The following is a 24,321-nucleotide window of genomic DNA, read 5'->3' as shown; positions in this document are numbered from 1 at the left end:
CCACCTTTTATTTTTGCATAAATAAGACCACAAGATGTAGGAGTAGAAGTAGGCCATTCAGCTCATCGAGTCCACTCTACCATTCAATGAGATCATGGTTAATCTGATAATCCTCAACGCCATTTATTGGCCTTATCCCCATAACCTCCGATTCATTTACCGATTAAAAAATCGGTATGTCTCAGCCTTGAATATATTTAACAATATTGCCTCAACAGTCCCCTGCAGTTAATAATTCAACAAATTTACTACCCTCAAAAAAAAAAGAAATTCATCCTTATCCCTGTCCTATCTGGGCAGCATCCAGAGATCGTGACCTCTGGTCCTAAACTTTGACACAAGGGGAAAAGAAATGAATATTTCCAGTATTATTTTACCAGTATTTATCCCACCTGTATCTAAGAATGGATGGAGTTCTGGTAACAATCCAGTATCAAAAGCTGCATATTGGTCAATAGGTCATTAATGAGGTTTACCTTCAGAAAGTCGTACAGATGTTTTAGGACTCCAATTCGGACTTCATCCAGATCCTTTAGGAACCCGTTGAAGATAGGAACCAGATCAGCCGCAGTTAGTTGATCACCGAGGATCACAGCTAGCTCATGTATAGAGAAGGCAAGGGTCCGTCGTACCTTCCACTGACAAAATACAAAAATGATACTGAAGGGGCTGAATCAGTTTCAATTCATTAAGGGTTATATTTTCAGTCATCATGCAAAGGTAAATGAGAAGCGCAGATGTGCAAAGACAGGCTAAGACTACAAGAGGTGCACTATCAGAAAGACAGAGATAGCCATGGGTGAAAAACAGACAATGACCAAAAACTGTCAATTAATGTAATATGTGTTATAATATTTTGTATAAAGCCTGGAGGTGCCTGTAACGCAAGGTTAGTTTTACACCCTTCACTGTGATAAGATTGGCTCTCCGTGCATGAACTAGACGATTGTCAATCTGACTTCCTAAGAGCTTTAATCAATTTATCAAGTTGTCTGATAACACCCAAATCGAGGGGCCTGAAGTGCTCATAGCCTTATGCACAAGCATAGCACTACAATTGCTGTTTTTATCTCATTGTTGTTTGTGGAAGCTTGCTGTGAGCAATTGTTCACTGACAGACTCGAGTCACAGAGGTCTAGAGCACAAAAAAGGCCCTTCAACCCAATATGAGAGTGTGCCATCAAAAACAACTACCTAACTATTCTAATCCCATTTTCCAGCACTTGGCCAAAAGCCTCGTAAGCCTTGGCATCATATGTGCACATCTAAATACTTCTTCAATGTTATGAGGGTTTCTATCTCAATGGACAGTTCCAGATTCCCACCCTCTGGGTGGGAAAAGGAATCTTTTCTCATATATCCACTAACCCCCTGCCATAAAGTCATAGTCATACAGCATGGAAACAGATCCTTCGGTCCAACCAATCTACGCTGATCGTAACGCCAAACTAAACTAGTCCCACCTGCCTGCGCTTGCCTCATATCCCTCCAAACATATCTATTCATGTACTTATCTAAACGTCTTTTAAACATTGTAACAGTAGACATATCCACCACTTCCTGTGGAAGTTCATTCCACACACGAACCACTCTGTAAAAAAAAAAAAAAAAAAAATTGCCTCTCGTGTCTTTTTTAAAATCGTTCTCCTCTCAATTTAAAAATATGCCTTGTCTTGAAATTACCCACCCTAGGGGAAAAAACACCTGAAATTCGCCTTATCTATACCCCCCATTATTTTATGGACTTTTATAACATCACCGTTCAACCTTCTGTGCTCCAGAGAAAGAAGTCCCAGCCTATCCAGCCTCTGCTGGCAAATTCCTGGTAAAACTCTTCTGAACCTTCTAGAGCTTAATAACATCCTTCCTATAACAGGGCGACCAGAACCGGAGACAGTACTCCAGAAGAAACCTCACCAACATTCTGTATAACCTCAACATAACATCCCAACTCCTAGAAACAAAGGTCTAAGCAATGAAAGCAAGTATGCTAAATGCCTTCTTAACGATCTTATATATCTGTGAAGTGTAATGGCTGCCCATGTTTGAAAGACGCAAAATGGCTAGCAAGGGTTAAACAGAATAAAACAGCCTGCTCCAGCATTTAAGTGAAACCCGATGAACAGGAAGCCCTAAAAACAACCATCAGAAACAGAGATAGTAGGAACAGCCGATGCTGGAGAATCTGAGATAACAAGGTGTAGAGCTGGATGAACACAGCAGGCCAAGCAGCATCAGAGGAGCAGGGAAGCTGACGTTTCGGGTTTGGACCCTTCTTCAGAAATGGGAGAGGGGAAGGAGGGGTCTGAAATAAATAGAGAGAGGGGGAGGCGGTGATAGAAGGTGGATAGTGGAGCAGATAGGTGGAGAGAAGACGAACAGGTCAAGGAGGCAGGGATGAAGCCAGTAGGCGAATGTAGGTAGGAAGTGAGGGTGGGGGTTGGTCAGTGAGGCGGGAGGAGCAGATAGTTGGAAGAGAAGATGGACAGTCAAGGAGGCGGTGACGAGAGGTGGGGGGCTGGTATTGGGATGAGGTCGGAGGTGGGGAGATTTTGAAGCTCGTAAACTCCACATTGAGACCATTGGGTTGTAGGGTACCAAGGTGGAAAACTGGAGGAACAGCATCTCATATTCCGCCTTGGAACCATATTGGCAAAGCCAGCATTTATTGTTCATGCCAAACTGCCGCAGAAAATGGTTTTCTTAAACCACTGCAGTCAATAAGACGAGGCACTCCCATAGTACTAGTATGGTCTACCAAGTTTTTTTTGATCCAGCAACAGTGAAAGAATGGTGATATTTCCAGATCTGGAGGTTATGAGATTTGAAGAGGAACTTGTAGACAGTGGTGTCTCTATTCATATTCCCTCTGGGTGGTGGAGGTTACAAGTTTGAAGGTGCTGTCAAAGACATCATGGAAAGTTTCAGCTGTGCTCATCGTGATGATACACACTACAGCCAGAGTAGACCAACGTCACACAGGGAATGGATTGATGGGCGATGCTTTGCTCCAGATAATTCTGAGCTTCTTGGCTATTATTAGAGAAATACTCAAACAGGTAAATGCAAAGTACTCTGATTTTATCAGGGTTCCTTGACATTTCTCTCGTCATCTGAGTTCATCCTTATCCTTCATTTTCAGAGGAACATGCTGGTTCTGAAAAGATTCCCACATGCCAGATGTGGATTTACTCTCAAACAGCTGCCCTAGTCAACATTCCCCAGTTCCTGTCCAATATTGTGCAAGATAGCCTTCCCCTAATTTAGTACTTTCATCCAAGGACTATGCTTATTCTTATCCACAAGTAACTTAAAACTTACAGAATGATGGTCACTGTTCCCAAAATGCTCCCTCACTGAAACTTTGATTAAGTGGCTGGCTCATTCCTCAATACCAGATCAGGTATGGTCTCTTTCCTAGATTGACTATTTACATATTGTTTCAAAAAAAAAAAAAACTCTGTCTGGGACACACCTAACAAATTCTATCCCCATCCAAGCTTCTGGCACTAAGTGAGTCCAGTTAATAAGTTAAAATCACCCACCACAACAACGCTGTTGTTCTTGCATTTTCCATAATTTGTCCAGAGTTCTGCTCTTCTGTTACCTGCTGGCTGTTAGGAGGCCTAAGGTGCAATCCTATCAAAGCGATTGCATCCTTCCTAGTCCCCAGCTCTATGCATGTGGCCTCACTGGATGAGCCCTCTAAGATGTCCTCCCTCAGAACAGCTGTATAATAATGTGCTCACTGATGTTCAGTTTGGGTTCTGTCAGGTTCATCAGGTCCTAAGTCACCTTAGTTAAATGTGCACAAAGGAGACGAAGTCCAGACATGAGGTGAAAGGGGCAGTCCTTGACAACATGGCATCATTTGACCAAGTGTGGCATCATGGAGCCCCTGCAAAACTACGGGTCAATGGAAACTAGGGAAAACTCTCCACTGGTTGGAGTCATACCTGCCCCATAGGACGATGATTGTGGCTGTTGGAGGTCAGTCGTCTCTGCAGGAGCTCTTTAGGGTAGTGTCCTAGGCCCAACCATCTTCATTTGCATTATCAATGACCTACTTTTCGTCAAATGGTCAGAAGTGGGTATGTTTGCTGATGATTGCACATTATTCAGCATTATTTGTGACTCCTCAGATAAGGAAGTAGTTCATGCTCAAATGCAGCAAGACCTGGGCAATATCCAGCTCTGGGCTGACATGTGGCTAGTAACATTCATATTACACAAGGAGATGGACAATGACCATCTACAACAAGAAAGAATCTAATCATTACATCTTGACATTCAATGGCATTACCATCACTGAACCCCTCACGATCAACATTCTGGGCATTAGCATTGACCAGAAACTGGTCTAGGCATACAAATACAGTGACTACAAGACTAAGTCAGAGGCTAGGAATCTTGCAGCAAATAACTTCCCTCCTGACTCCCAAAGTCTGACCATCATCGATAAAGCACAAGTCAGCAGTGTTATGTAATATTCCAAACTTGCCTGGATGAGTGCAGCTCCAAAAACACTCTAGAAGCTTGACACCATCCAGGACAAAGCAGCACGCCTGACTGGCACCATATTCTCAAATCCTACCTCCAACAGTCAGTATCAGCAGTGTGCATCCTCCACAAAATGCACTTAGTAAAATTGTTAAGGTAGAATTTCCAATGCCATGACCACTACTATGTGGGAGGACAAGGGCAGGAGACACATGGGATCACCACCAGCTGCAAGCACCCCTTCAGACCACTCACCAAACTGACTTGGAAATATAATCACTTTTCCTTCAGTATTGTTTGTCAAAATCCTCGAATTCTCTCCCTAATGGCACTGTGGGTCTATCTACAGCAAATGGACTGCAGCAATTCAAGAAGGCAACTCACCAACCCCTTCAAAGTCAACAAATGCTGCCCACCCACAGTGATACCCACATCCCATGAATGAATAAAAGTCAGATAAACAAGCTACTTGAGCAACTGATAGATGCTATCTAGAATAATAGAGAAGTGGAACACCAATAACTGCAGACTCTACCCTTAAAAATAGAACATTTTGGGATAACTGCAGCTGCAGAGAAGATTAAATCATGGAACAGTGCAACAGTTTTGCGTGGAGGCATCTTTGATTTGCTGGGAAGTTTATCAGGTAATCATACGGGATGATTTCCTTGTAAATGTGCATTTACCATGAGTTTTGGTCTCCTTATTTAAGGAAAGATATTTCATTGGGTACAATTCAGAGAAGGTTCATGAGGATGATCCCTGGTATTTCTTAAGGGCAAAACAAATTGGGTCTCTACTCACTGAAGTTTAGAAGAATGAGAAGTGATCTCATTGAAACATACAGCGTTCTTCAGGGGGTTGATAAGGTAAATGCTGAGAGGATGTTTCCCCTTGTGGGGTAGTACAGGATTGGTGGGCATAGTCTCAAAATAAAGGGAAGCCAATTTAAGACTGTGATGAGGGTTCTTTCAGTGGATTAAAATCTTTGGAACTCTTTGCTACAGAGAGCTGTGGGGGCAGAGTTCTTGTGGATATTTAAGGCTGAGACAGAAAGAATCTTGATAAGTTGGTGAATCAAGAGTTAAGGGGAAATTGCTGGAAAGAGGAGATGAGGAATGCTGGATCAATCATGATCCTATCAAAGGTGGTGTAGCCTCAAGGGGCCAAATGGAAAATTCCTGTTCCTATTTCTCATGGTCTTATGTAATTTTATTTATTTTGCTGACATAGGGAAAGAAAGAAAAAGATGCAGTGCCATGGTCAATGAGGGACTTGCTGTCTCATACTGGCTGTGGGAAATCTATAGCTGAAGTGAAAAATAAATCTGTTATCATCTTTCTGCAGCATCCGATGACCGTCACGCAAGGATCTTCGGAAGCTCAATAAATGTTCCATACAGCACTGCAACAATTGTGAAGAAAGAAATGTTAGCAAATGTGTTTTCCTTCTTTAGAAATTAGCTATATTTTAAGACAAAAAAAAAGGTAATGTCTGTTATGAACCAAACCAAAACCCCTCAAATTATTTAAGAAGGTAGCCTAGACCCGAACTTTTTCTGACTTTTAAAGGCAAGTATTAACTACCTGTTCCAAATGCAATGTGACTGGTCAAACTACTCGATGTTAAGCAAAACACTATTTATTTAAACGTTGACGAGCGATCTTATAGAAGTTTATAAGATAACGATGGATATGGATATGGATATGGATATGGTTAATGGTAGTTGACTTTTCCCTAGGGTGGGGGATTTCAAGACTAGGGGGCACATTTTTAAGGTTAGAGGAAAGAGTTTTAATAAAAGACATGGGGGGCAAAATATTTGCACAGAGGGTGGTTCACATGTGGAATAACTTCCCGAGGAAGTGGTGGATATGGGTACAATTACAATGTTTAAACATTTGGATAAGTACATGAATAGGAAAGGTTTGGAGGGATATGGGCCAGGAGCAGGCAATTGAGACTAATTTCCTTTGGGATTATGTTCGGCATGGGCTTGTTGGACCAAAAAGTTCTGATCTGGGCTATATGACTCTATGACTGCAGTTAAAATACAACAAAGAAAGAGGAATTTAGAACAACTCTACTGGAAAACTTCACAGAATAATAAATACAGTAATTACTACTAATTACAGGGAGCGAGGGACAGGGAGGCAGCAAGGGAGGGAGTTGGGGACAGGGAGGGAGCGAGGGAGGGAGCGGGGACCTGGGCCGCAGTGGGACCTTCAGTCTCGTGCTGTACCGCCACCGCCATCTTGACCCGAGCCGGGGTGGGAGGAGGGTCACGTGGGGGAGCGAGAGGGCAGGGCCAACCCTAACCCTAACCGTGACCCTGATCCTGAACCTAGTCCTGTTCCAATATAGTAACAACCACAAACACAACGCTAGGCAAAAAAGAAAAAAGTCAGGCACAGATTCTTACATGCAATTCTCCCATCCAGGAGGAAAAATACATCGAGAAAATACAGACAGATTAGCCGCCAGATGACATTCACTGATGCTTCCAACTCTGTTAAGACCCTAACAGCTTCTGACGCTACTGAGAAAAACAAAATCCAGAAATCTGGATCTGAGAGAGCTGGCTACATCCATCAGGGTGTTTAAAATAAAAACCCATGGTGTCCCAAGCTGTTTACTCTAGTGGTTCCGGTTGACTGGTCAGTGCCTCTGCTTTACAACCAGTCTTCAAATAAAACCACAGAAAAATAACTTCTTAAACTTACAGTATCGTTATATACCCAAGCACTACTTGATTTAACTGGCTAAGATTGAAAAAGGGGAGGCAACGGCCTCGTGATAACAAGGTGTAGAGCTGGATGAACACAGCTGCCAAGCAGCATCAGAGGAACAGGAAAGCTGACGTTTCGGGTTCCAACCCTTGTTCAGAAAAAAAACAAAAAAATGGCCTTGTGGTGTTTTTGCTGGACTGTTAATTTAGAGACCCAGGGTAATGTTCTGTGGAAAACCCAGTTTCAAATCCAGGCACAGTAGATGATGGAATTTGAATTCAATTAAAAAAAAATCTGGAATTAAGAGTCTAATAATCACCTTGAATCCATTGTCGATTGTTGGAAAAATGCATCTGGTTCACTAATGTCCTTTAGGTAAGGAAACTGCCATTCTTACCTCGTTTGGCCTACTTGTGATTCTAGACCTACAATTATGTGGTTGACTCTTAATTGCGCTCTGGGCAATTAGGGATAGGCAACAAATACTGGCCTAGCCAGCGACACACTTAGCCCATGAATGAATAAAACTAAAAAAGGTAGATATGACAGTGTCACTACCCCCATTATTCTCAATAAAAACCGAAAGAACTACAGATGCTGTAAATCAGGAACAAAAACAGAAGTTGCTGGAAAAGCTCAGCAGGTCTGGCAGCAGCTGGCAGAACAATTCTGAGGAAGGGTCACCGGATCCGAAATGTTAACTCTGATTTTTTTCTTCACAGATGCTGTCAGACCTGCTGAGCTTTTCCAGAAACTTTTGTTTTTGTTCCCATTATTTTCACACTGCTTTAGATAATTGAGAAGAAAAAGATGATTCCACAGATTTAATGTCATGCACTATTAATACCAGCTTAAAGCAACTGATTCATATACTCACTCACTTGTACATCAGATGCCAATGTTTCATAGGTATTCTTTAAACAATGCCAGTTCTGTCTGCCAAGGGTAAGAGCCACACCTGGGAGACTGTATGCACAGTGCTTTGTAATTTCAGTGTCAACGGTTTGAGCTCGGGAAGGATCGGTCATTGACAGGTACTGGTCCAGCAATGGTTGTGGAATAATATCCTGAAAAGGGGAAAGAAAACAACATCCCTGTAAACAGCCTAGTAATCACACTTATAAAAGCGAAAGAGACACAAAAAAAAAGTAAGAGCAGTTTAGGCTGTACACACCACCACTGTAATTCATGGATACACATTGATCCTAATCCTGTAACTTGAGGTAGGTATTAAGCATAGGTCAATTTCTGGCTTGCTTCTAGTGACACTGATACAGGGAAATAACCTAAGAAGTTCATATCTGCACCCTTCCTTAATGTAAGACGATCTGATCATCCAACTGAACCACTGGAACAGTTTCAGCGAAGGATGGTATCTGATTAATTCATGCTCGTTCACTGTTGTGCAGAAGCATCATCTTATTATTTGTACGCTGAAGTCTCGGAATAAAAAAAAGAGAGTTACCCGACACAATCAATCAATCATTGTGCTTTTTAAAAAATTACTTAACCATCTACGAGTGACTTCTTGTGTTTTAGCAGAAGATGGGAAATGCAAAATGATGCTTCAGTGCAGGTTTTACTTTTGCCGTTGGTTTAGAAAAAAATGGCAGTTGAGCTTTCAAAATGACCTTCAGCTCATCAATTTTCTATGTCCAATCATGCTGTTCTAGGAAAAACAAACAACCCTTGAGTTTACTGTGCATCATTGTGTAGTGTCTTTCCAAGTTGGCCTTTTTACCTATGAATACACTACGATGACATACGAGGCAAACACTCTTACAGTCGTGAGCAGAAATTAATTCCATGTGGAAATTGTCCATTTTTGTTTATTTTTAGATGGCTCAGCCTCACCACTCATCAAATTTGCACCTCTGGAACATTCAGAATGTTGCTGGCTGGCTTCAAATATGGAGGTATGGAAGATTACTTCTGTAATTGTGAATTCTTTACAGGATCCCTAGCCAGCTTGCATTACCCAAATATTGAACATGGGACGCAGTTACTTACACATGGAATGGGTAAATGAAATATTTGTCCTGTGTAAAAGCAGCTGCAGAAAACAGAATACAGCTCCACAGAGTCTGCATGGACTGAATCGTCTCCTCTGTTTCTCATACTCTAATATACTGGCTTCTCACGTCAGTTCCTTACTTCTTATTCATTTGCTTGCATTTCCACCACAAAACTTAACTTACCCTGCAATGACAGTCCATCTGGACCAAACTGAAACAGCATGCATCAAGCAGGCAAAGCCTGTTAAGAGCTTGCACTTTTCTCTAGCCACATACCTTCTAGAAGCAGAAATCATGCAGCAAAGGAACATGGGCTGACAAGTGTGATCGAATGTTCAGAGACTCGGATATATTTGTTGCCGATCACGAACCTACAGCATCCCGAATCTCTGACATATTTTTCCTTCAATTGTGTTGAGAGGCAGGAGAGAGAGATATGGATCAATAATAATTTTCTGCTTCACTGTGACCCATCTGTGCAATTAGACAAGTGTGGTTCTGTTGCGTCCCCATCATCAGGGTTGAGGTAGGTGGTAAATTTCACACTTATGAGACACTTGAGACACTTTGGAATCACCACTGTACAACCACCACCAATGGCCTCACTTAGCACTGGGGCTGAGAAAAAAAAACCTCTCTCTAATACCAACCTGCACTTTTGACTGATCTTCACCAAAAAGCAAACTATCATTATGTTCCAGCTCTAACGATCCGGCATCACAACACGGTTGATTAGTCAGACTCTGAAAGCAGAAGAATACACAACATATGTGAGAGGAGCAAAGAAGGAACAAAGACCACTCTGCCACTAACAGCACTTCTTGAAATGACACAACTCCCACTACTGTTTAATGTCTTAATTGCCAGCATCCAAAAAACCTCTTTAAATATAAACTGTGCTCAGAGAGAGCAATAAATCTAAAATCAAGGTTGGGAGTAGTATCCATTTGTCTTGTCCATTTTGGACTTCCCAGTGACTTGGTTTCAAAGAAGCCCCATGATCCAGTGACACATTCACCAGTGGGTTTCAATGTTGGAAAAACTGAGCACTTGCCAACAAAAATCACGTTACATTCAAAGTAGACTATTTCCTCTTGTTGGTTCACATTTAATGCAGGTGAAATTAGAGAATAAAGTCAAGGCTAAAATGTACAAAATTAAACAAAGAACCGCAGATGTTGGAAAACTAAAGAAAAACAGAAATTGCTGGAGAAACTCAGCAGGTCTGGCAGGATCTGTGGAGAAAAAGCAGCTTACATTGGTAACACGTGTCAATGTGAGATCAAGTCCAGTGACGTATCAAGTTCAGGTAGGTGCGACGGTCCTGAACAAGCACGCGGACTGTATGAAAGCTACAAGCTTGCAAACGGTGTGGGAGCAAAACTTGCCTGGTTCCTCAAAAGCCTTTGATTGTTTTGGAACCTGTGGGTTCTTCCTCTCTGTCAAGCACTGAAGATACCTCGGAATCTGAGATGGGCTCGGCGGGTGTCGCCACCTCAAATGCCTTTGGAGAATTAATTTCTTCCAAGACGCTTCGGGTGCAAGAGGCGAGCAATTGTGTGTTATACACCACTCAGATCAGAGGCAGAGTTGGAGGAACCTGACTCAGTGCTAAGACGCACCAGGAAAAGCTACCAAAACAAAAAGAACTGGCCTATGTCCTCAGACTCCAGGGGGAGGGACACAGTGATTGTAATGGGGTCAGCCGGGTAGACCTCCTAGAATAAGAGTTCTTTGATTGGGGCTTTTAAGCTGGTCCAGTCAGGGTGCCCTGGCTGACAGATAAGAACAGGAGTGTCAGATAGCTGGCCCTGAGGGAGCTGGATCACTGTCAAGGACTCTCCACCTGTAAATAAACTGTGACTTGGTGACGGGATACAGGCTTTTGTGGAGTTATTTCATTTTGCAGGGAAAGAACTCCACAGATTCAGTACCCTCTGACAGAAGAAAATCCTCCTTGTCTCTGTCTTAGGTTGCCCATTTAAGGCAGAGATGAGGGTGTATTTCTGCTATTAGAGGGTACTGAATAGGCAACTCCTTACTCCCGAGATTGTGGCCTCTGATCAAGACTTTCCCACAAGGGGAAACAACTGCTTTGCATCTGTCAAGACCTCTAAGAATCTTACATGCTTCAATAAGGTCCCCTCTCATTTTCCTAAACTCTAATGAGTATAAGCTCAATCTACTCAACCTCTCATCATAAGATAGCCCCTTCACACCTGGCACAAAAACAGAAATTGCTGGAGAAACTCGGCAGATCTGGCAATACCTGCGGACAGAAAACAGAGTTAACATTTCGGGTCCAGTGACCCTTCTTCAAAACAAATCTGCACGTGGTATCAGACTAGTGAACATTCTATGGATAAGGGGATCAGAGCCGTTCACATTATTCTAACTGTGTCTGACCAGTGCCTTGTATAGTTTTAAGAAGATCTCCCTATTTTTAGGCTCCATTCCCTTTGAAATATAGGCCAGCATTCTATTTACATTCCCTGTTACCCCCTGAACTTGGATGCTAGCTTTTTGCGATTCATGCACGAGGGTTCTCAAATCACTCTGCACGGCAGCTTTATGCTGCCTTTCCCATTAAAGTAATCAGCTCTCTGTAGTTACCCTCGTGAAGGTGTTGGCAAGCTGCTTTCTCAAACCACTGCAATCCATTTGGTGTAGGCACACGCATAATGTCATTAGTAGGAGTAGTACTCTTTCACTAAACTCTTTTTGAAAGGTCACGTACACTATTACGTGACCCTCATCGGACCTCTGCTACTTCAAAAAAAAACTGAATAAAAACTCAGTTAAATTCTATCTACCTTTAACAAATCAGACCCCTGAATAACATGTGGGTACGTAAGAAGCATCTAAAATTATTAACTTACCATATTGTGTTCACCTTCATCAGACTCCAAACATTGAATCGAGTGCTCAGTTGTCGTTGCTGCAAACTCAACTGCTGACTCCAAGCTCAGTGACATGTCAGTATTAATGCAACCAGTCACTGTGGATGCAGGAAGCACTGGGCTGGATGGTGAAAGCTCCACCTGGATTTCTTCACCATTTTCAATACCAGATGGTTCTTCTTCTGCTGCTGAATCCAATCGTGCAGCTCGAAGTGCAGCAGTAATCACTTGTACTTGAGCTACAAAAGGAAGCCAAACACATCTATTAGAGATAATCAGTTATAGACTTCATTAAATCGCTCTCAAAGTTTCCTCACCAATGGCTGTGCAGTCTGTGCTGTGTAGAATTGATTGGAAGACAAAGCTATCTGTTTATAGTATTACTATGGAGAGTAGACAGTAACACCAATGGAAGAATATTTACTGGAAGCTAGATATGTACATAAGGGAGATAAGAAGGATAATTATCCTTCTGACAAGTGTGACTTAAAGTTTATCAATCCATTCAAGTTCAGATAGCAGAGTTTGAATGATTGTAATGCCGACAGGAATGGATATCTCAGGGCAAGAATTCATAACATGCATAATGGTCAGATGTGGGTGGTCACAGTCACAATTTGGGCTGTTTTATGGATTAAGTAGCATGAAGAAGGGGAGATTAAGTAAATTAAGTCGAAGAAGGCTTCTGTGGAGAATAAATAATGGAATAGTCTGTGGCCTGTTGCTGTGTGTGAGAATTACACATATCTAATAGAGAGCTTTTAACATCTCATTTGAACTGCAATTCCAATAGTGCAGTACCCCCTCAGTACTGATGGAATGTCAGACTAGATTAAGTACTGAAACCCTAGAGATAGTTATAATGCGTTGGGTTCAAACCTAACTAACAGGAGTACCACAAACTGAGCTTAGCTGACATGGATATAAAACAAGAATGCTTACTGCTCAAAAGCAGATATTTTATATGAGGGTACAGCTGTGCAAGGGTGTTGTCAGGAAACACTTCATATAAAACGGTAGTGGAAATCTGAACACTTCCCACAAATCTGACTGGCCTAGGTCAATTGAATATTTTAAATGAAAGATCAATAAACATTTTTTGTAAGGGATAAATGTAGTTCAGATGAAAATATTCAGTTATAGCTATTAAATGTCATTAACAAACTTGAGGGACCGAACAACCTGCTTTTGTCTTCAAAGTTGTAGAAGAACATGGCAAAAGAATACCCATGGATGTTTAAATATAGTTAGATAGTAGACAGAGAGATAACCCCCTGGATCCCATTTAAAAAGAAGACAGTGCAAATCTAATGATACTCTTTAATGTGGAGGTTATATGTCCTGGGATTTGTGACACGAATGCCCACTGGTGGCAGGAGGCCAAGTCTAAAATCTCCAGAATTGGCCTTGTTATAGGAAGTACAGAGATTCATGTACTATCATACCAAACTTCATTGCATAAGCTATTCTCTCAAGTCAGATGCCCGAATCGAAAACTGCAAAGCGACATGCTCCAAACAGCTATGTAAAACGGGATTATAGTCATATCACAATTTGCTTGTCTTTTGAGATCAGGAAAGGTGCCTGCACCAACTTAGTGCTTTGTATGGAATTTTCAGACATAGGTTGAACTGGAAGTGGTTTGAGAGTCAGTTACTTGTTTCCTCAGTCCTTTCTTTTGCAGATAAAAGATAAATAGCATCAAGAAAACACAAGTCAGAAAGAAAGCTTACGCTTGAAAAAGAGATAATATCTGAAATAAAGTTCTAAGAATGTGATTACAAACAAAATGGGAACCAATTAGCAAAAATTTGAGGACAAGGATTGCCCTTTCTGTACAATATCTTGATGCTTGCTTCAGTTTCTCAAGTGAGTATTTAGCATAGTAAAAAGGAGTATCTAGTGCACTAACACATGCTTGTAATGTGTGCACCTGCTTTGGATTTAAAAGAACTGTCAGCAAACAAGAACATTTACAAAATTCTCATCGATACTCAATTTATCTTCATCCTTAATTGCTGGAGAAAATTTGTTTGATAAATCCGAGGTCTTCCTCAACTTCAATTAGACACGTTTAAAGGCGAAAGTTTCATTTTGTATAAATAAATCTGTATGGGGCTAACGAGAGGAAAATCTGCTTGAAAAATTCAGAGCATGAGTAAAGACAGACTGATGAAAGCAGCAGGCGTGAATGCACAGAATTAAGGCAAGACAGGAAGCAGTATCTGTCTGCAAGCAGAACCTAAAATCTTTTTCTTCACTATAATAGTTGTACTGGAGGCCATGAAGCACTCAACTGCAACCGAATCGCCACTTGAAGGAAAGAAAAGTAAGTAATAACTGTTAATTTATGACAGGCTCCAGTAGAACGCTCAGGAAACATATTTGAGAATTTAGCACTTATGCAGCCATTAGAATTCAGTGTGCTAGTGCATACATATTCTTGACTGATCTCAAGTAGAGTACTACAATTAGTTTCAGTCCCCTTTTGCTGAAGAACATGATAAAAAGAGTAATTCCTGCCCAATTGCAGTTTAATGACTCTCATTTCCTCATTTCCACTGGAAAGGGCAGATATGTGGATACTGGGCGAGGAGCAGGATCACCCGTGAGAGAGACACCCCTCCCAGCCTTCACTTTGGTAGGCTGGACACTTGGACAAGGTCAGGAAGTCAGCTACAGGTTTTAAAAAAGGGAAGAGGTAGAAAAATGTGTGGATACGTTGGAGTCAGACACAGCAATGGGAACAGAAAGACAAAATATTACCGGCAGCAGTGCAGTAAATAGAAGTACCAAAATAAATGTAGATTGCTTCAAGCACAGGTTGCAGGAAAAACACCTGACTACGAGCAGCACAATTTGAAAGGAAAAACCAACAAATGGATCGTATGTTTAAAACTGGGAAAGTGGGAGAAAGAAATTAGATGGTACACTCAGACAAAACACTCAGTCAGTTTTTGTGGAGTGTTGTTAACATGTCCTTTATTCTGGAGAACACTGGTAACCACGCTAAGCTACGTATTTTTAAAATTCATTCAGGGGATGTGGGCGACTCTGGCTAGGCCAACATTTATTGCTGAGAGGGCAGTGATGGATAAACCATATTGCTGAGGTCTGGAGCCACATGTAGGCCAGATCAAGTAAAGATGACAGATTTTCTTCCCTAAAGGATGGATTTTTCTGACAATTGACATTAGACCCTTAATTCCAGATTCTTTATTGAATTCAAATTCCATCATCTGCCATGGCCGGATTTGAACTCTTGTCCCCAGAACATTAGCTGAGTTTCTGGATTAATAGTCTAGTGATAATACCATTAGGCCATTGCCTCCCCACAAGTATCTTGTATTAAAGTGGGGTTATAATTGGTGAGTTATTTTGGAAGTTCCTGTCATCATCTCAGTATAGATTGTGTCTTTACACGTATTTTTGTAAGTGCTATTTGAGCAAAAGAAAAAGAAACGACAAGCTATAACCGAATGGCAGAACAGACTCAATGGGTTGAATGGCCCAAATCTGCTCCTATATCATATGGTCTAAGTGACATCATTATGAAAACATGGTGAGAAAGAATAACTAATAATGGCAGATTGGTATACAGAGATGTTATAGGATAAGTTATTTGGTAAGATTTTGTAACTTGTGGTTCATTCCCAAACCAGCTCAAATTGCATCCAAAAGTAATGCAGAACAAATGAGAACACAAAACAGCACAGCACAGGAACAGACTACTAAGCCCACCATGTCTGTTCCAACCATGATGCCATTCTAAACTAATTCCATTTGCCTGCACGTGGTCCATCTTCCTCTATTCCTGATCTGTTCATTTGCCTGTCTAAATACCTCTTAAAATGTTGCTGTCAAATCTGCTTCCACCACCTCCCCAAGCAGAGCATTCCAGGCAATTAAAAAATACTTTCCTTGCACATCTCCTTTAAACTTCAACCCCCTTGCTGAGACCCCAACAGCTTATTCCATCGCTTCAACTTTTATAGAATTTGTAACTAGGCTAAACTTTAAGTGGATATGACGCCAGTGATTTGTGAAAATACGGTTTGAAACTGAACACTTTTTTTTGCTCATGTTAGAAATGGTGCTGTACACAAGTGAGAAGGCTTTTCACAGGTTTAACTAAAATTGCTAACTGGTCTGTGACAAATTGTTCAGCAAACAAATTACTGGAGACTTTGTGACAACCATACCTTGGACATCAGGGTCATCCAAGTGAGCTTGCAAACTTTCCAGAACCTTCTCCAGTTCGTTGCTCCTTGTGAAGCCTTCGTTTAGTGATCCTGAAATGGAGCTGACCCTCTGATCCTGCTGGTCATCCTCAACCACTGACTGTAGCAGCTCTAAGTCAAAATTGATGTCAGGCAGAGGCTCTCGCCAATAAACAAATGAATTAAACAAGTCTCCAGAATTCTCCAAACTTAATGAAGGGGAAGTTGCACAAATCCTCTCGGTTTCTTCTGTAATTGCTACATTTGAACAATCATCTGTCAAGACACACTTGCACTTTACTTCTGCACAGTCCATAGCTGCCTGGTCACTTGCTGCAGAAGCAGGGTCAGTACTATTTGAAGGCTCAGACAGTGATATTTTCATCTGATCCTCTTGGCTGCCATTGCTTATGCTTGGCTGAGAGCTCCTGTTAGTTTCAGATATCTCATCCTGCTGAGGCAAGCTATCCCTGCAACTTGATTCTACTTTCCTCAACGAAGTGGGATTCTGTAAAGTGCCTTGGCTCTGAATTTGAGTCAACTCTCTGGACGGAGCACTGAAATGAAAAGACATATGGTTTAAAAAGTTGAATGAAACCACTTAACAGAAAATAACACACCCATAATCTGGCTTAGAACTATAAATGGCTGCAGTTTGTACAGCTCTCAATTTCTGAGATACAATGCCCCTTTTGCAGGATAAATAAAATGTCAAAAGTAAACCTTAAGGCAGTACACAGGGAAGGGAACAGACATGGTATAATTAGCAAGGCATGCAGAGATCCTTATGCTCACAGCCATGGTTTTCAGAAATAATTCTTGACACAGATGGATCATGTTCCATCTACAGTGTTAATGTGCAGCAAATTCAGTGCATGAGAAAAAACGTGGAGCTGGATCCAAAGCAACAAGTGTTTTCCCCAAATTAAAACATATCAAACCTCTTGTAATCTGGAAATAATGAATTTTAACAAAAACAGTTGCAGTGAAGAGAATTTGAGAATTTTTAAAAAAAATTCATTCATGGGATAAGGGCATCGCTGGCTAGGCAGCATTTATTGCCCATCCCTAATTGCCCAGAGGGCAGTTCAGAGTCAACCACTGGAATCACACGTGGGCCAGACCAGGTAAAGATTGCAGTTTCCTTCCCTAAAGGGCATTAGTGAACCAGATGAGTTTTTACAACAATTGACAATGGGTTCATGATCATCATTAGATTCCTAATTCCAGATTTTGTTTTTTAAATTGAATTCACTGCCATGGCGGGATTCGAACCCAATCCCCAGAACATTATTTGGGTCTTTGGATTAACAGGCCAGCAATAATACCACTAGGCCATCGCATCCCCTGTAAGGGGCTAAAAAGGTTCTTTTTAAACTTCAGTTGTTTATAATAGGAAAATAGTCCTCCTTTAAGTGCTTCATCAGTCTATACTATACAGCAGAGAGAAGGCCAGCAAGAAAACAGTTTCTCTTCTCCCAACATTCATCACTGTCCTCCACCTCCCCGGCAACAACCTAACTCATTTGCTTTCAAACTTAAACATAAAACAAAGAACTGCGAATGCTAGAGACCTCAAACACAAAAACAGAAACTGCTGGAGAAACGCAGGAGGTTAGGCACCATCTGTGAAGAAAAACTGAGGTAATGTTTTGAGTCCAGTCACCCATCTTCAGGATCATTTGAAGACTCTGAAGAAGACTCACTGGACTCCAAACATTAACAGTTTTCTCGTTTAACAGGAGTAGCCAGACTCGCTGAGTTTCTGTTTTTGTGTGTATTCAAACTTGTATGGGTGACATATTTCTGTCAACTAAACAGACAAATAAGCATCAAAAACACTTAGGTCCTAATTTTGGAAATAGAATGTCAGCTGGCTAAACAAAAATGCTGCTATGGCAATAGAAACCATTCTTTGAAATCAGAATACAGTGATTAAAAAGGACATTAGATTAATGAATACAGATGGATCAAATCTGTGAAACTCATTGCTACAGACAGCTGCAGAGGCCAAGTCATTGTGTATATTTAAAACAGAGATGGACAGGTTCTTGATTGGTAAGGGGATTGAGAGTTACAGGGAGGAGAATGGAGAATGAGGTTGAGAAACATATCAGTCTTGACAAGAGTAGATCCGATGGGCCGAATGGTTCAATTCTGCTCCTATATATTATGGTCTTTTTACCCAAAAACATCCCAAACCTAATATAGCACAATTCCAAGAGAAGCACAGAAACCTGAAAACACACAAAGCTGAAGGATTTATGATCTTTGTGAGATTTAATTTTGCTTTTAATAGGAACATCACTTTCTACTCATGATCAAATACACACAGTGCAAGAAGTTGTCAAAACTGGGCCAGGAGTCCCTTGCATTTTCCCGATTCTTTCCATTTTTCTCTATTTTCTTTTAAACTTTTTAAATGTAGAAATGTCAAGCTCACAGAGGTTTACAATCAGTTAAATACTCTTCTCTACTTTAGCCTTTATTTAACTACCTCAATACAAGCTGTGAGCAGGAAATGACTGTCTCTCTCCAGGTTGACTTGTCTATTGGATTTGCCCTTCGAGTCAATAACTCAATAAAGTCGGGATTCAGTTTGTAGGCCATAGCAATATACAAAAAGGATTTTCAGAACTTTTCAGTAGGACCAGAAACATATCCAGTTTTACAGGGGAAAGTGGCAGATTAGAAAACGAGAAACAGAACATGGCAAAACTTGGGAGGAAGGAAAGCAAGAGGGAAAATAAGTTGCATGGGCAGATTACAAATTTAAGAGTTGATATGAAGATGGGCAGAAGGCATGGCTATTAATTTCATTCACAAAAGGTTTTAAGGATAAACATGTAGGAGGTTGAGAGGTGAACTTATGGAGGTTTATAAAATCATGAGGAGGATTTCAAGACTAAAGGGCATAGTTTTATGGAGAGGAGAAAGATTTTAAAAAGTCGTGAGGGGCAATTTTTTTTCTTGAAAACACAGAAGGGTTCACGTGTGGAATGAACTTCCAGCGGAAGTGGTGGATGCTGATAGTTACAATATTTAAAAGATATTTGGATAAGTACATGAATAAGAAATGTTTGGGGGGAATTTAGAATTTATTGTCATGTGTACTTTTACAAGAAAAATACAATGAAAAGTATAAGTCACCCTACCATGGACTGTATTAATGACAGAAGTCATAAGTAAATTTATAAATAACGATAAAAAGGAAATTTAAAACAAAAGTTCATCACAGTCCATTTAACAGCTCCTGGTTTCGGAGGAAGCCAATCAAAAGACGAAACACACAGCCAGCATGAGACCATCAATCTATAATGAGAACTCCACACCGGGACAAAAGTGACATGGCGGTCTGCCAGAAAAACTGGGCTGAAAGCCTCCACTGAAGAAAACAGTCACTGGAACAAGACCGCCAACCTGGACGAAGACGCCTCACTGGGCTGTCAGAACGCCGGGCCGAAAGCATCTGCCAAGGAAAACGCAACCGGCAAAAAATGCTGACCTGGATGAAAATGCCACGTCAGGCTGTCGGAACACTGGGTCAGAAGTGTTCACCGGAGACTAAACTGGACCACCGACGAGACCTCAAGACTGGGACAAAACTGTCATGCCAGGAGACTGCTCCGCAGGGCCAAAACTGGAAAAGATTGGCACTCCGGACTGCTGAAAGCCACCCCTTCCATGGCCAAGCCGTTAAATGAAGGCAAGATGAATTTTGATGTCTTAATATTAACTATACTATTTGGAAACGTTAAAAACAGAAAGAAAAAAAAATTTGTAAAGGCGAATTAAATTAGGTGAGCTACGGGCGCCTGGGCTGAGGAGCCCGCATGCTGCATTGCTACTCCATCGCCACCCTCTTGCTAACATTGCATCAAGTGCAGGGCCAAGTGCAGGCAGGTGGGATCTGTTTAGTATAGGATTATGGTCGGCATGGACTGGTTGGACCGCGAAGGGTCTGTTTCTGTGCTGTGTGATTCTATTACTCTATGCCAAACACTTTAACTTTGGCAGTGGTAAAGCTTACAGAATTGAAATCCCTGGACAAAATTAACAGTCAATTAGACATCTGCACAATAGTTAAAGAACACCGGCACAGTTTTTTAAAGGCAAATTTTGTGTAGCTAATTCAGAGTCAGGTTTTGAAAATGATTCTTTTAGTTAGAAGAATGAAGACAAGATACAATTCTAAAAGTGACATGAGAAAAAAAGCAATCTTTGGAAATGGTAGGACTGGTTGAGAAATGCTTGAAAAGGCATATAGGTTCCTGGGGCAGAGAGTACAGAAGCATCAAAGTTATAATGAACACTTTTACATAAAATACTGGTGCAGCTTCACCTGGAGAATTGTGTCCAATTTTGGGTAGGATATAAATGTTTTGAACAAGAGTGCGGAAAAGACTTATGACAATGATTCCAGAAATGATGGACATCAGCAATGTAGTTAGAATGGAGTTCAGTCTGATCTTTTGACAAGAGATTTGTTCAAAATCATGATAGTGGTCTAGACAGAAAAGTAAAACTCTGCCATTGGCAAAAGGGTCATGGACTAAGGAACACAGATTTCAAGTAACAGGGTTATGACATTGAATGCATTGCCTGAAGGGGAGAAGTTTTCTTACATGTTTCATAAGGTATTTAGGATAAACATCTAAAGGCAAAGTTATGTGAAACAGGGAAAGGCCAAGGGAGGTGGAAACCAGCTAAATTTCTTTTGAAGAGAGCTAGAGCAGACTTAATCGGCTGAATCATTTCCTATGTTTTAATTGGAGAGGGGGTGTGGGGGGAAGGAGAGAAAGAGAGAAAGAACGGAGCAAGAAAGGCTGGAAAAAGAAAGTCTGCAAATATTTAATAAATTATATCTTAAGAAAACATTACATCAGTTACAGTGACATTATCATCCAAAATTATCATTAACATTCCACCATTCAGATTACCAGGAAACGTGGAATTAATTTTGCACATTACTTGAAAAGAGTATTTCAAATTATAAAATGAATCAGAGATGTAGATTTTTTTTTGATACATTCACTCCCATTATGCTAAAAGGAAAATGGTCAATTTTCCAATAAAATCATAGGAAGACATCAGGACAATACAGTAAATGCTGTCAAGTATTCTCACTAAATATATTGCATCCGTCTTACAGCTTCAAATGTTTGATTTGTTTCATTCTTTCACCCCATTGACAAATAACAGTATCCTCTTGCTCTTAAATGAAACTTAAGCTATAAAGCATCTGCAGTGAAGATTTAAACTGATTATGTTAACAAGTGTGTCAATCCTGTTTTGCTCCTTTGCCCGGTGGCAGTCTGGCTTGTTATTTAAGAGCCAGGCATGTGCAGCTATTCCCTGCTGTATACTCTGGTGTGCTCACCTCAAAATCAACTAATTTACTTTGTGATTGAATATATTAGAATAACTATGCCAGGCAAGAAATAAAGTTCTGTGGAAGGGTCACTGGACATGAAACATTAAATCTTATTTTTTCTTCACAGCTGCTGCCAGACCTGCTGAGTTTCCAACAACTTTGTTTTTCTCTCCTGATTTACAGCATCGGCAGTTCTTTCCGTTTTTTAAGAAATAAAGTTCCCTGTTTTACTCTGATTGGTCACATTTTTTATGTGCACATATCTCATGTCACAGCAGGTGAATAAGAGTAGACACTAAACAAAGCTTTCAGAGAGTTGCACAAAAGCACAAATGGCTTAGCAGATGCTGGAACTGATGTCAAAAACGATGGTCCAATTTTCAGACTAGAATTTAGTGAATAATTATAGCTCAGGTCAACAGTTGGCAGCAAGACAATTTGCAACCTTTACCTGGGTCTGACATGGGCTCGGATTACGTTAGAATCAGACCCTTCCTCTTTCTGAAGGCAATCCTGGCAATATGAGTTGTTGACATATCAACAACATTCTTGTAGAGTGTGCATGACTTTGAAAACTATAAATGTTCAACAGAAAAGGTTCTATGGTTAGAACAGTAAAATTAGGAATAAAGTGCACTGCAAAGACAAAAACAGAAGAGTAAAACACACAAACGCCTTCCTGCTACTTGCCAAATTACAAACCTCATTTCTTTGAGGGGGCCAAGTCCTTGCATTGGGAGAGGATCATAGAGTCATGCAGCACAGAAACAGGCCCTTCGGCTTAATTCATTAATGCAGACTAAGTTTCCTAAACTAAAATAGTCCAATTTACCTGCATTTGGCCCATATCCCTCTAAAATTTTCCTATCCATGTATCTGTACAAATGTCTTTTAAAATGTTATAATTGTACTTGCCTCTACCACTTTCTCTAGCACATTGTTCTATACCTTCATGTGAAAAAGTCACCCCTCCGATCCCTTTTAAATCTTTCCCCTTTCACCTGGCCCTCTAGTTTTGGACCCCCCTAACCTGGGGAAAAGACCTAACCCCCTCATGATTGCATAAGCCTCTATATGTTACAGCTCAGCCTTCTACGCTCCAGGGGAATAAAAGCCCCAACCTATCTCGCGTCTTTCTTTATAACTCAAATCTTCCAGTCTCAGTAACACGTTTGTAAATCTTTTTTGCGTCCTTTCCAGGTTAATAACATCCTCCCTATAGCAGGGTGACCAGAATTATACACAGTACTCAAAATGTGGCCTTACCAATGTTTTGTACAGCCATAACATGACATCCCAACTCCTGCATTCAATGCTCTGACCAACAAAAGCAAGCAGGCCAAACACCTTCTTCACCACCCTGTCTACCTATGACACCACTTTCAAAGATTTATGCACCTGAACTCCTAGGTCTCTATGTTCAACAACATTCCCCAGGACCCTACCATTAACTGTGAAAGTCCTGCCCTGGTTTGTCTTACCAAAATGCAACACCTCGCATTTATCTGAATTAAATACCATCTGCCATTCCTTGGCCCACAGGCCCAGTTGATCAAGAACCCTTTGTACTCTTAGATAAGCTTCTTCTCTGTCCACTATACCACCAATTTTGGTGTCATCTACAAATTTATTAACTATGTCCCCTATATTCTCATCCAAATCGTTTATAGGGATGATCAGGTGATAAATAAGAAGAATCATAAATGAGAGAAGAAATAATTAATACAAATTATAACAAACATCTCTGAATAGAACATAATTCTCTATTTGAATAACAATTTCATTTTAAGGTTGTACACCGGTCTTGAAGGAAGAAAACATCTTGTGGAGGATAGAAGGAGGATTTTGAAGAGTTATATAAAAAGAATAATTACAATTAGCTGAGGAAAAATAAAAGTTTAATCAGAAATGTTTTGTTGGAGAGAAATTGGTTGGTCCTTGGTCCTCTCCTGCACTGGAAATGGTTATTCAGAGCACAGCTTTCTGCAAAAGCAGCAAGCAAGCATGAGCAATCTACCCACCTAAGCCATAATTTAAGTACTGTCTGATCTGCATGCATACCTGACATCTGCACCGCTATTGTCCAGCTGTCTAATGCTCAGTGTACCATCCTCCTTGATATACAGGCCAGCACTAGATGGGTTGGCAAAAGTGGAGATAAATGGACCTAGAGACTGGAACGCAGCTTGGCGGACCTGGCAGGGTCAACAAAGTTTCAGTAAACGGATATCATTTTGTTAGTGCACTCTTCAGATTTAGAACCTGAAGTTTACAATTACATGTGTATGTTACGCGTCAAGTGTTACACATATCTCAGAACCGCAAACCCAGCTAAATCAATTTTGTTGGCAGGGCTGAAATGACAGTGTAAATTTTTGTTTTGCAGGCTTACTTAACCAATCTACAACCAAGATCACCATGCCACTGTGAGGTGCCTCCAGAGTTCTTCAGGTTTAGTGAAGGAATGAATATATACAGGACAAGAATCTTCTTCCAAGTTGTCACCACTACAAAGACCCACTCAGTAGCATTTTAACTGTTTATATTAGAGGCAAAGTCACCCATTGATCGCCTTAAAACTGG

The 24,321-nt window shown here is 40.8% G+C and overlaps 1 protein-coding gene across 1 annotated transcript in view; it reads right to left on the bottom strand.

The window, feature by feature from the left end:
• The window catches only part of LOC109935851 (serine/threonine-protein phosphatase 4 regulatory subunit 1-like), a 76,130-nt gene that overhangs the window by 24,449 nt on the left and 27,360 nt on the right, over positions 1–24,321 (bottom strand). Inside the window, exons 8-13 of the mRNA XM_048608197.1 lie at positions 23,800–23,933; positions 16,347–16,921; positions 12,124–12,383; positions 9,895–9,987; positions 8,111–8,296; positions 477–638 (exon numbers count right to left, since the gene is read on the bottom strand). Coding sequence (XP_048464154.1) covers positions 477–638; positions 8,111–8,296; positions 9,895–9,987; positions 12,124–12,383; positions 16,347–16,921; positions 23,800–23,933 — 1,410 coding nt within the window. The remainder of the gene's footprint in view (positions 1–476; positions 639–8,110; positions 8,297–9,894; positions 9,988–12,123; positions 12,384–16,346; positions 16,922–23,799; positions 23,934–24,321) is intronic.

The sequence above is a fragment of the Rhincodon typus genome, chromosome 19 (genome assembly GCF_021869965.1).
Source record: "Rhincodon typus isolate 14 chromosome 19, sRhiTyp1.1, whole genome shotgun sequence".
Lineage (NCBI taxonomy): Eukaryota > Metazoa > Chordata > Chondrichthyes > Orectolobiformes > Rhincodontidae > Rhincodon > Rhincodon typus.
The sequence above is the reverse complement of the archived record's forward strand: the minus strand, read 5'-3'. Positions and strand labels throughout refer to the sequence as shown.